The sequence below is a fragment of the Prunus dulcis genome, chromosome 5, assembly GCF_902201215.1.
Source record: "Prunus dulcis chromosome 5, ALMONDv2, whole genome shotgun sequence".
NCBI classification, from domain to species: Eukaryota; Viridiplantae; Streptophyta; class Magnoliopsida; order Rosales; family Rosaceae; genus Prunus; species Prunus dulcis.
The window spans coordinates 14,917,353-14,929,974 of NC_047654.1; the positions used below are offsets into that span (position 1 = coordinate 14,917,353).

Consider the following 12,622-nt stretch of genomic DNA (forward strand, 5'->3'; position numbering starts at 1 on the left):
TTTATCCAAGTTCAATGTCAAAATATCTCTCTTTTCTAACTTTAATATTTATTTTTTTATATGAAATTGAATAATTTGTTAATTTTCAAGTAAAAATAATAATATTTCAATTGAGAATTGTATTAAAAAAATAATTTTTATAATCCGGTTCAAAACCGAAACCGGTTCAAATCGAACCGGACAGTTTTTTTAATTTATTTTATTAAAACCGAAACCGGATGAATAGTATCGGATCGGTTCTAATTTGAGGCAAAAACCAGTCCAAACCAAATCGTGCCCACCCCTATTTGCAATTTACATAAAATAACATACAACACCAGTAATCATCCACTAGCCCATGCATGTGCATGTGTCAATTAGTTTTTAAAATTTTATTTTAGAATTAAAAAAGATAATAGGTGATTATGTTTCATAAAAATAGGACCTATTACTTAATTTTAATTTTAATATAAAAAAGTGTGAAATTACCATATTATCCTCATTTAATTAATAATTTTAATTTTTTAAAAAATGTTTGCATTAACCAAGGGTATTTTTTGGTATTTTAAATGTTTCACCGTTCTTTGCCTTTTAATTTATATATACTAGCCTCTCCGCGTGCGCTTCCGCATCTGCGAGAGGCTTTTAAAAAAAAAATTTAATTTATTTTAGAATTAAAAAAGATAATGAGTAGTTGTGTTCCAAAAAAATAGGATCCATTATCTGCTTTTTCTTTTAATTTTAATTTTTTTTAAATATGAAAAAGTGTGAAGTTACCATATTATTCTCATTGAATTAATAATTTGAATTCTTAATGTTTGCATTAACCAGGGGCATTTTCTGATATTTTGAATGTTTCACCATATCTGGTATATAGATAAATAGTTGAGTTTTTAGATTTATCTGAGAAAATTAAATAGAACAAGAAAAGAAAAAAAAAACAAAAAAGGAAAATACATTCAGACTAAAATTGGATTGGCAAAGATAAAGGTTGCAGTCCCATCAGAAGCTGGTGCGGTGCATCACATCAGATCTTATGCTCTTTTCTCTCATAATAGAAATGTAATGGTAGGATGACGTGGTACGGCATAGTACGGACCGTACCTCCTTTTGAGAAGGAGACAATTGTCATGTGGGGCCATTTGTCGTGCCGCGCTGTTTAGATTTTAGGCTTTTTAGCCAAACGGCCACGTGCCACGTTGTTATCGGCCCCATCTGTGTCAGCTACCCATTAGAACCATCCGGGCCCATTGCTTCACATGCATGTGTGGTCCCAAAGGCCCCACTAACTCCATCAATAATTGTTTAAATTTTTGTTTTGTTTTATTTGAAAATGAACAAAGAAATTATTTTCCATTAGTGCTTCACATGCATGTAAATTTCCTTATTTTCGGTGATATAAACTACTTCTACTTGGATTCCAAAAAGCATTAGTTCATCATAATTTTTTTTTCTCAAATTTCAATATTTAATTTATAATCCAACTTGAATATTTTGTTTTGATATTTATAGCATTACAATGTCGATTTGGATCCGGAGTCTCTACTAGAGGAATCATTTAACTAAAAGAAAAAAAAAACATTAGACGAAAATAATCCTAATTATTTTGACTTTAATCTATCTTTAACTTTTCTTTTGACTTGTCCAAATGCAAAATGGAATCGTACATAAAGATGACAAAAAATTCAAAACATAATTAATTAGTGTTAATAATCATAAGCTTTTTAAAACTTTTGTTTCACTATTGTGTCACGTCTATTATCACTGTAATGGGTCAACAAAGTCTATCCAATCACGTGGACATGCATGATTTTCATGCACATCAAATACAATTAACAACTGGTGGAAATCCTCTTAAAATTATATTTAAATAGGTGACAAAAATGCCAATTTGGGAAATCAATTGTGTTTAATTAATTAATTAATTATCCTAATCTTGAAGTAAATCTTGAGATCTTCCTTTTTCTTCCAAGGATGCTTGCGACTTACCCCTTCTTCTCCTTCTTCCTCGTATTAATCAAGTGCGAAAGTGAAAACAAAAGGTATATAAAAATTAATACAGTAACAGTACCAATAATTTAACTGCTTTTCTTGGTTGGCAACAAAAGCAGAGCAAATATCATACTCGATCTCCATTCAGACTCCCTGTCACTAACCTACCACTCTCTACAGAAAAAAGTTGTGAGAAAAAGAATGGGGGAGTTTTCAACTCTCTTTTTGTGAGAATTTTTTTATCTCTTCTTTATGAGAGCTTTTTATCTCTCCTTGATGAGAGTTTTATTTGTATTGTTATGGCTTGTTTTTTTTCAAGCTTTATCTTTTTTATTATTATTCTAAGTTTGCAATCTTAGTTGGGATGCCTATACCAGAGTTTCTTCGATATTGCCTGATCGTTGGTGGAGATATACCTAATTTTCTTAATTTTGATATTGGACCGCTCCGTTATTGTAATGGCCCTTTTGTGGCTAGTTTGTATTGGCCCTTTATGGCTAGTGGCTTTTTAAACTAAATTATGAATGCAATTATAGAATTTCTCAACCAAAAAAAAAAAAAAAAAACTCGTGTATGCACAAGTTGTAAATAATTAAATACACTTAAATTATGTTGCTTTCTATTGATCATTCTAGTCGCGATGCAAACGAATGCATTATGAGGGTCATTGTCACTCATCGCCATCAAACTTCATGTTTATAAATTATTAGTATCCATATAGATATAAATAGTATATATTGAATGTATTACGTAATGATTTTGTAAATAATTGTTGTTGAGAGTTATTTTATCTATATATATAAAGCAAAAGGCAGAGAATGGTGAAACATTCAAAATACCAGAAAATGCCCTTGGTTAATGCAAACATTAAGAATTCAAATTATTAATTAAATGAGGATAATAAGGTAAATTCACACTTTTTCATATTTAAAAAAATAAAAATAAAAATGAAAAGCAGATAATGGATCCTATTTTTAGGGAACACAACTACCCATTATCTTTTTTAATTCTAAAATAAATTTAAATTTTTTTTAAAAAAAACCTCTCGCAGGCGCGGAAGCGCGTGCAGGGAGGCTAGTATTGAAAATGGAAATGATATTGCATGAGTATTTAAAAGATTCCGAAACTTTCAATACTTTTGAGTTTGATGCTTCCATTCTAATATGGTATCATAATCAACTATTCATATATTGAGTCAAACAACCATGCATGCTCTCGCGTCGCTAAGTATGATTGGCAAACCCAATTCTAACATAAGCTAGCCACCTAACTCATGGTTTGGTGTATGCAGATGAGGCCGCTAATTTCCTATCTAAAATGAATGACATATTTAATTCTAAAATAAAAAAAGAATATCAATTGACGAGCGTGTGCCAAAGGTTAGTAAACAAAATGCACAAAATAAAATATATAGAAATTAATTATATATATATTGAATAATTGAGTGTTTGGTTACCCGAAATTTCATTCAACTTTGGACATCCAAAAAGCCATGAGAGTCAGTGATGACTTCGCTTTCCATCTTCTCACCTCCTTTTGCGTCACCTTTCCGTCTTCTTCTCCATCGACTTCCCTTTATTCATTTCTTTGTGTTTCCCATTTCCCTTTTTTTCTCCCTTTTTTTTTTTCCTCCATTATCTCCACCACTCGGGGAGTTAATTTTTGAGATGTGAGATCGAGAATTCTATTATTTATTAAAATATACAAAATATCCAATATATATCACCATCATTCGAAACAAGTTTAATATTATCATAAAAATAGAATGATAATGATATCTCACTTTTAATTGGTTAATTTTTGCATGCGCATCATAAAAATATACGTTTCACATTTCTTGTCTTAATAGTCTCTCGACTCGTGCTTACGTTTTAATAGAGTGTAGTGTTGTTTTATGCATTTGGCTTTCTAAAACGAAGTAGTTGTGTTTCAAAATTCTTTCTTAAACGAGAGTAATTCTTGAATTATTGAAACTATAATGCACCACTTGTCATGACGACTATGATTAAACCGAACAAGAGATGATGAGTTTTAATGATCATGAATTTACAGGAATACCAATATGGTACTTACTTGTGATAATACCAAACATTTGGATAACGTATATTTTAGGGAAACATTAAAAACTCCTACAATCCATTTTATGAAATGTTGGGTAAGTTTTTCTTTCTTCTAAATAGTTGGCAATGGATTAAACCAAAAGAAGTTTCTTCGCTTCTCACCAATCAGTCAGTGAGTGAGAGATTGAGGTCAAAGTTGCTGCAGCTGAAGGTAGAGAGTCATTTTCAACAATTTCACCAACAAATTTTTGACTGCATTCATGCGACCCTTTCTCAGCTCTAAAGCGCACACAGCCTTTTCCACTGCTTGAACAAACGTTTTGATATATTATACATATCAGTCCCGATCTCTTGGACCACAGGAGTCCAAGAGATTGTGGTCACCCACCGTTGGATATTAATTCAATGGTTCAAAATTATATATATAAATGCAATATGACATAAATGATTATTACCCGATTCAAGTCATAAATGAGTGAACCGTTGAATTTACATCCAACGGTGAGTGACCATAAATCTCTTGGACTACAGGGGTCCAAGAGATCAGGATACATATATATATATATATAGATATTGGAAACATTCAAAATATTATAAAATGTTATTAATTAATGTAAATATTAAAAATTGAAATTATTAATTAAATAAAAATAATATGATAAATTCACACATTTTTATATTTAAAAAAATAAAAATAAAAGAAAATTTATATAATGGATCCTATTTTTATAGAACACAGCTATCTATTATCTTTTTTAATTTAATTTATAATAAAAAAAAAAAACCTCCCACAGACGCGCGGAAACACGTGCAAAGAGGATAGCTTGTAGATAAATAATCATTTTCAGATAGAAATTATAAAAGAAAAGAAAAAGAAAATGGTAGGCCAATAACCTAAGTGCACCAGAGCATGTGCAATTCATGATTCAATGGCTTTGGTTGGTTTGGTAACCTCATCTATACAAATATTATTTATTATAAAAGATAGCCATAAGTTTTTTTTTTTTTTTTCTTTTTGTTGTTCTTTCAATTTATATGTACCATTATTTAAAAAGTTACAATGTCTTTTCTGATAGAATAAAGTTACAAACTTTTTAGTATTTAAAGTTGCCAAGTTACAAGTGGTTCATGAGTTTGAGGTTTTTAGGTAAAGAAAAGAAAATTTCGGGGCTCTTTAAGAATTTGACATTAAAAAAGAGAGAGTAGAAAAGGTTGTGACTGTTACTGACTGCCACTCCTATACTCTCTTTAGCGGTTCATCTTCTTGGTTACTGCTTGCGTGTTTGGTGGCCGACGAGGGTCCTTCTCATTTTGGTTTCCCTGCCATAATTGCTATCAAAGTCGAGTTTTTGCAACTGGGTATTGCTTATTTTCTCCGAAAATACCACTTGTTTTTAGCTTCCAAGGTTCATTTTTTGTTATTTCAGGCCAGAAAAAGTTGGTTTTTTCAATCAGCAAAAGAGCAAAAGAGAAAAAGGTTCATGTTTTCTGGTTTGTTTTAAATGGGGCCTGATCTCTGAATGGTTTTGTAGAGATATAACGAAAAAAGTGAGGCCGTATTAGAGAGGAAGGCAGAGATGGCGGAAAAGCCTGAAGTATTGGACGCTGTGTTGAAGGAAACTGTGGATTTGGTAATTAGATCTGAGAAATTTGAAGCCTTTTTTGGTTGGTTCATCTGTTTTTTGGTTTTGTTTACAGGCTCTTTGTGAACTCTCTGAGTGCAGGAAAATATACCCATTGAAGAGGTCTTTGAGAATCTGAGATGTAGCAAAGAGGGCCTCAGCAGTGAGGCTGCTGAGGAAAGACTGACCATTTTTGGGCACAACAAGCTTGAAGAAAAGCAGGTTACTTTTCATGTTCACAGCCTCTTTTTCTAGTTATTTTGTAATTTACAAGCTGACCCTTTTATGCTCACATAATTCCATGTTCTGGGTGTGTTTCAGGAGAGCAAATTTTTGAAGTTTTTGGGTTTTATGTGGAACCCTCTCTCGTGGGTTATGGAAGCTGCTGCTATAATGGCCATTGCTCTTGCAAATGGAGGAGTAAGCGCTCAGCTCTCTGGGTCGCTGTTGCTAATTATCTGATTCTGCTTTTGTGCTTTTATTTATATTTTCATTGGTTTGTACCATGATTATCTTTGTGCAGGGTAAGCCTCCCGACTGGCAAGATTTTGTGGGTATTATTACTCTCCTTGTCATCAATTCCACTATTAGTTTCATCGAGGAAAACAATGCCGGTAATGCAGCAGCAGCACTCATGGCTCGTCTTGCTCCAAAAGCCAAGGTATCAGATTGGCAACTTGTTATATTTTGATTTCTTAGGGTGGTAGGAATGCTTGTTCTGTTAAGGAAACTGAGTGATCCATGAGTTTCACATTAGTGTAGTTATCAGTTGTGGATTCAGTGGAATCTTAAGTGATTGTGTGCGTACTAGTACAAGTAGTCGTTTTCTTTGGTAATATAATGTTTGAATTTCTTTGTTGGTTTCATTTCTGACGAAAAGAAATATTTGAAAGGTCCTTCGAGATGGAAGGTGGAATGAGCAAGAGGCTGGGGTTCTAGTACCTGGTGACATAATCAGTATTAAGCTTGGTGATATTGTTCCAGCTGATGCTCGTCTACTTGAAGGGGATCCTCTGAAAATTGACCAGGTTGATCTGCGATTAGAACTATATTGTTCATTATTATATTAAGTTTAGACGCATATGCATGGTGAGTCGTGGAAAATCTTGGCTGTTTTTCTTAAGTTTCTTTTTTGGGCTTTGCAGTCTGCACTTACAGGCGAGTCTCTTCCGGTGACAAAAAGCCCAGGGGATGGTGTGTACTCCGGTTCGACTTGCAAACAAGGAGAGATTGAAGCAGTGGTCATTGCCACCGGTGTTCATACCTTCTTCGGGAAAGCTGCTCACCTTGTTGATAGCACTAATCAAGTGGGCCACTTCCAAAAGGCAGGGGAGCAATAGTTTTATATGTTTCTTTTATTTAGAACTTTATATGATGTGGCTTTATTGATTCTGAATTCATTTCATTCTTAGGTCTTGACTGCAATTGGGAATTTCTGCATATGTTCCATTGCTGTGGGGATGGTAATAGAGATAATTGTCATGTACCCGATACAAGACCGAGACTATCGTCCTGGAATTGACAACTTGCTCGTGCTTCTCATTGGTGGAATTCCAATTGCAATGCCCACAGTTCTGTCAGTGACAATGGCTATTGGGTCTCATAGATTATCACAGCAGGTTAGTCTAATTCCTTGTAATGCTACGATTCTGTGTGGTATAAGGTGTTTGGTTGTACATGATTAAGTCTGTTAATGACTGCAGGGAGCTATTACAAAGAGAATGACAGCAATTGAAGAGATGGCAGGAATGGATGTCCTTTGCAGTGACAAGACTGGAACTCTAACATTAAATAAGCTTACTGTTGACAAAAATCTTATTGAGGTTGTTTAGGAGATATGCTGCATACTGGCTACTGGAAATTCTTTTTCCTCAATGAATATCCTTGTTTGAATGTCTCCCTCACTTTTAAATTTGTAGGTCTTTGCAAAAGGAGTGGATCCAGATACTGTTGTGCTGATGGCAGCTCGAGCCTCCAGAGTGGAGAATCAAGATGCAATAGATACTGCTATAGTTGGGATGCTCGCTGATCCTAAGGAGGTGATTACATCTTTATATGGGATCGTGCTGCTTTCATATAGCTGTGAAGTTCTTTAGGCGGATTTTACTACTTTTGGTTTTAAGTTTGAATAATTTCTGAAATACATTTGTTAAACATGTGCTACTATCTCTTTTAAATATTCCATTTCTTTTCATTTCTGTGAAAAGGCACGTGCTGGTGTTCAAGAATTACACTTCCTTCCTTTCAACCCTACTGATAAACGAACTGCATTAACGTATCTTGACCGTGATGGTAAAATGCATAGAGTAAGCAAAGGTGCACCAGAGCAGGTAAATTGTCCTCCACTTTATGTCCTTATCCCCTCCCCCTTTGTTTCCCCAAGATTATATCCTAATTCCTGTCTGCAATTTTCTTTTTAGATTCTAAATCTTGCCCACAATAAGTCAGACATTGAGCGTAGAGTTCATGCTGTTATTGATAAGTTTGCTGAGCGAGGTTTACGATCTCTTGCAGTAGCATACCAGGTTAGTGAATTTCTAATGTTTTATCTTTTGGTTGTTGTTCTAGTTTAAACTTTAAAAAAAAAATTTAAGACATTTCCTTCATTTTATGCAGGAAGTTCCAGAAGGAAGGAAAGAGAGTGCTGGAGGCCCATGGCAGTTTGTTGGCCTAATGCCACTCTTTGACCCACCTAGGCACGACAGTGCAGAGACAATAAGGAGGGCTTTAGATCTTGGTGTAAATGTGAAGATGATTACAGGTGTGTTCTTTATTGTAGGGATTAGTATTGTTTCTGCTTATGGGAAATCTAATGGAGTCTAAATAATGCTCTATTGAATCTAACAAATCATGAGCAATCCAAGTGGATATTTTCAATTAACAACCTCTTGTTCCTATTTAGTTAAGCCTTGATATTCTACATAATGTATCCTTGGAGTGATTTGTCATGGATGCTGCACCAAGTGCATGTTTTACTTGATGTTGTGAACACTGGTGACATTGGTGTATTAATGTGTCAATGTTTTGAGTTGTTATTTTTGGAGACAGAAAGGAAAGTTTTGACCTTTAATAACATAGATGTCATATGACTTGACACTGAAGGAAATGGGTAGAACTTGGCTTTTATTATTTTGCATAAATAATTTATTAATCAGTCTCCGATACTGCTAGTATGTAATCAGTTGTTTCCTTCCGCCCCACCTTTCAGCACAATAGAAAAATGATGAATGATGATATTAAGTAGTATTTTGTTTATGTTGCCATCTTGCTCAACCTTGTATTTTCTCAGGGGATCAACTGGCCATAGGAAAGGAAACTGGACGTCGCTTGGGGATGGGAACCAACATGTATCCATCATCTGCTTTGCTAGGACAGGACAAGGATGAGTCGATTGTTGCTTTACCGATTGACGAGCTGATAGAAAAAGCTGACGGCTTTGCTGGTGTTTTCCCAGGTATGCTTCTTCCCTTGCCATTGTTGGGAAATGCTCAAGCATGTACCAAAATATCATACTTGAGAAAAGGTTTTAAGTTTCTCTTGGTTTCCAGAACATGGTTTCAGTTCTCTTGCCTATATTGACTAGATTAATATTGTATTGGTTCAGAGCACAAATACGAGATTGTGAAACGCTTGCAAGCTAGGAAACATATCTGCGGAATGACTGGTGATGGAGTTAATGATGCTCCTGCCCTCAAAAAAGCTGATATTGGTATAGCTGTTGCTGATGCAACAGATGCAGCTCGCAGTGCTTCTGATATTGTGCTAACTGAACCTGGCCTTAGTGTCATCATTAGTGCTGTTTTGACCAGTCGGGCAATCTTCCAGAGGATGAAAAATTACACAGTAAGCTTTAGCTTCTTAGCATATTATTTTGTGATTAAGAGTCATTGTCCCCATTAGCAGTGAAGTGACAAATTCTTGTTGTTTATGTTGGCAGATATATGCTGTTTCCATCACAATTCGTATTGTGGTAAGTTAATGGTTCTTTGGTTTGATTCATGTAGACAGCATCTTTGCATATTTATTCAATTAAATTTCTTGTATTATGCAGTATAGTATTTTCTCACTTTTCTGATTCTTATTATGTTGGCAGCTTGGTTTCATGTTGCTCGCCCTCATATGGAAGTTTGATTTTCCACCTTTTATGGTGCTTATTATTGCCATCCTCAATGATGGTTTGTTCATTCTTTCCTGTTCAAAATCTCTTTCTAGCTCTATGTTTTATTGCTATTTGGTCAACGGGGTTGCTGAAACACATTGCACTCTTTTAGCGCTGTAAAGTGTATTTTCCCTTTATTGTCAATTCATGTGTCAGTACCTGCAGCAACTTATTAACTATATGACCCTTTAGGCACTATCATGACGATATCAAAGGATAGGGTTAAACCATCTCCTCTGCCAGATAGCTGGAAGCTGGCCGAGATTTTTACAACTGGAGTTGTGCTTGGTAGTTACTTGGCAATAATGACTGTGATATTCTTTTGGGCAGCATACAAAACAGACTTCTTCCCAGTAAGATGTTCTGCCTTGTCAGTTAGGGGGCTGCTTGGTATCTCTTGTTAATTGATTAATTAATTTCTGCCCCATTATTGTTTCAGAGAGTATTTGGGGTGTCAACCCTTGAGAAAACAGCTAATGATGACTTCCGGAAGCTTGCCTCTGCTATATATCTACAAGTGAGCATTATCAGTCAGGCCCTCATATTTGTTACTCGGTCTCGAAGTTGGTCATTTGTTGAGCGTCCTGGATTGTTGCTTGTGGTGGCTTTTGTGATAGCTCAGCTGGTGAGTCAATTGTGCAATCATCTCATTTCATGTTCATTTCTATTGATTTAAATGGAATACTGAGCTTCTGATCTTCCATTTCGAGCAGATTGCCACCTTGATTGCAGTCTATGCAAATTGGAGTTTTGCTGCCATTGAAGGGATTGGATGGGGTTGGGCTGGGGTGATCTGGCTTTATAACCTCGTCTTCTATTTCCCTCTGGATATCATAAAATTCATGATACGCTATGCGCTGAGCGGGAAGGCTTGGGATCTTCTCATTGAGCAAAGGGTATGAATTGAATTTGGCTTGCTTACCTGGCTGGTTTACTTGATCAGGGAATTTCCCGTGAACTGTGTGTTGACGGATTCTTTTGTTTTCTAGATTGCTTTCACAAGGCAAAAGGATTTCGGAAAGGAACAGCGTGAGCTTCAATGGGCACATGCACAAAGAACATTGCATGGGCTGCAACCACCTGATACCAAGATGTTTACAGAACGCACACATTTCACAGAACTCAATCAGATGGCTGAAGAAGCCAAAAGAAGAGCTGAGATTGCAAGGTGAGCTGCAATAACCTTTCGTTTCATTGTGATCCAAGTTTCGGAGTATAAACTTTCTTGGAAATTTTGCTTTGATTTTCTTTGTGAATCTCTAACCACGAGTTCACCTTCTTGTAGGTTGAGGGAGCTCCACACACTGAAAGGTCACGTAGAATCGGTGGTGAGATTGAAGGGACTTGACATCGACACAATTCAGCAAGCATACACAGTTTAAGGGAGACATAATTTATTTACCTTGCTATACTGTATAAGATGATGATGATGATTCCCCCTAGTGTGCTGAGAGTAAAGACGTGTACTCAGCATGTTGTGAGTAACCTTCAGTAGACAGTCATTTTAAATTTGCTACTGGTGCTTTCAGTTTTTGGCATGTAAAATGAGTGCTGCAATCAGCTGTTTTCTACTTTTTCCTCCCCCTCTGCCCCCTTCCCTCTTGTGTCAAGTCTCACAGGACTAGGGGACACGTAAACGGAAATAAACTGCTCCTAAAGTGATCCAAACCATTCATGAAATGTTCACTTACATTAAATGGGTTTATAAAGAAGGCTAAAATGCATTTCTGGTCATTGTGGTTTGCCTCGATTTCAAATTTGGTCACTCTGATTAATGGTGATAAGTTGGAAGAAAAGGGGCCTCAATAGAGTTAAGAATTCCACTGAAGTATAAAATTTGATTAAATTCGTCCCAACCAAATGGTTTTATTGAAATTTGGTTTGATTGCTGGCCCTTGTGGGCAAACAGCTTGTGGACTCTAAAATTGACAGAGTCTAACGAAGAATGCGAAAAATTGATTGAGGAGCATAACACATTGATATGACAGAAGAATGAAGAAAAGTACCTCATGTCATTTAATGGGTTGTTCATGATTAATATATTTTAGAAATCTAGCATGTAAGCCTTTGTTCCCAGGCACGGATTCTTGATAACTATATAGCCTAATGCTGTCTCAAATTCTTAAGCACTTCCAATGTAAAACATATACAAGGATCAGTTGCTATAGCATATCATGAACTAATGTGATAACTTCTAAGCTTCATTATCAACCAGCAGTTTTTTCCTCACCAGTTCAACTTCAACTCCAAGGGCATTGTTGTTCTCAGTACCTTTGTACTTGTACCAATTTGCACAAACTAAAAAGTAGCCCAAATTAATGGCTCCTAGAGCAGCAATCAAGTAGTAGAAGTAGTCCAATCTCCCCTTGTTTAGATCTTCTGGCAGCCAATTTCCAGTTGCAGCCCCCTCAGTCGTCTGGTGAACTACCGCAATTAACAAACTGCTTAAGTAACTTGAACCTGCTATTCCACAAAAGAAGAGAGACCCTGCAATGCTTCTCATGTTTTCAGGGAACTGCTTGTAGTAGAACTCAATTTGACCAACGGTGGTGAATGCGTCAGCAAGTCCAGCAATTGAGAGCTGAGGGATCAACCAAAAGCCTGACATGGAAGAAATGGCACCCTTTGGTCCTGGAATCGGTTTAGTTAGAGCTAAAGTCCTTCGGCGTTCTTCAACAAATGCAGATACTATCATGCAGATTACAGTGAGAAACGTGCCAATTCCTATCCTCTGCAAGAGAGTGATGCCGCCTTCTTTTCCTGTGAGCCTTTGGAGGAATGGGACAACAAGTTGGTCATAGATTGGTATC

General features: G+C 35.8%; 2 protein-coding genes across 2 annotated transcripts; one reads left to right on the forward strand and one right to left on the reverse strand.

Moving 5' to 3' along the window:
• Positions 1 to 5,110: 5,110 nt before the first annotated feature.
• On the forward strand, positions 5,111 to 11,474 carry LOC117627045 (ATPase 11, plasma membrane-type). The gene is made up of 22 exons (XM_034358922.1): positions 5,111 to 5,390; positions 5,564 to 5,662; positions 5,756 to 5,875; positions 5,975 to 6,073; positions 6,177 to 6,314; positions 6,547 to 6,681; positions 6,799 to 6,978; positions 7,066 to 7,272; positions 7,357 to 7,476; positions 7,573 to 7,692; positions 7,861 to 7,983; positions 8,074 to 8,178; positions 8,270 to 8,414; positions 8,943 to 9,107; positions 9,258 to 9,496; positions 9,591 to 9,623; positions 9,747 to 9,828; positions 10,005 to 10,165; positions 10,252 to 10,437; positions 10,526 to 10,708; positions 10,802 to 10,980; positions 11,098 to 11,474. Exons 2-22 carry the CDS (start codon positions 5,609 to 5,611, stop codon positions 11,192 to 11,194), a joined length of 2,871 nt encoding a protein of 956 aa, XP_034214813.1. The 5' UTR covers positions 5,111 to 5,390; positions 5,564 to 5,608; the 3' UTR covers positions 11,195 to 11,474.
• A 331-nt stretch (positions 11,475 to 11,805) lies between these two features.
• Positions 11,806 to 12,616, reverse strand: LOC117628364 (protein NRT1/ PTR FAMILY 2.11-like). Its single transcript, XM_034360794.1, has one exon. The coding sequence runs from the start codon at positions 12,505 to 12,507 to the stop codon at positions 12,007 to 12,009; it is 501 nt and encodes a 166-aa protein (XP_034216685.1). The 5' UTR covers positions 12,508 to 12,616; the 3' UTR covers positions 11,806 to 12,006.
• Between the last annotated feature and the right edge of the window lie 6 nt (positions 12,617 to 12,622).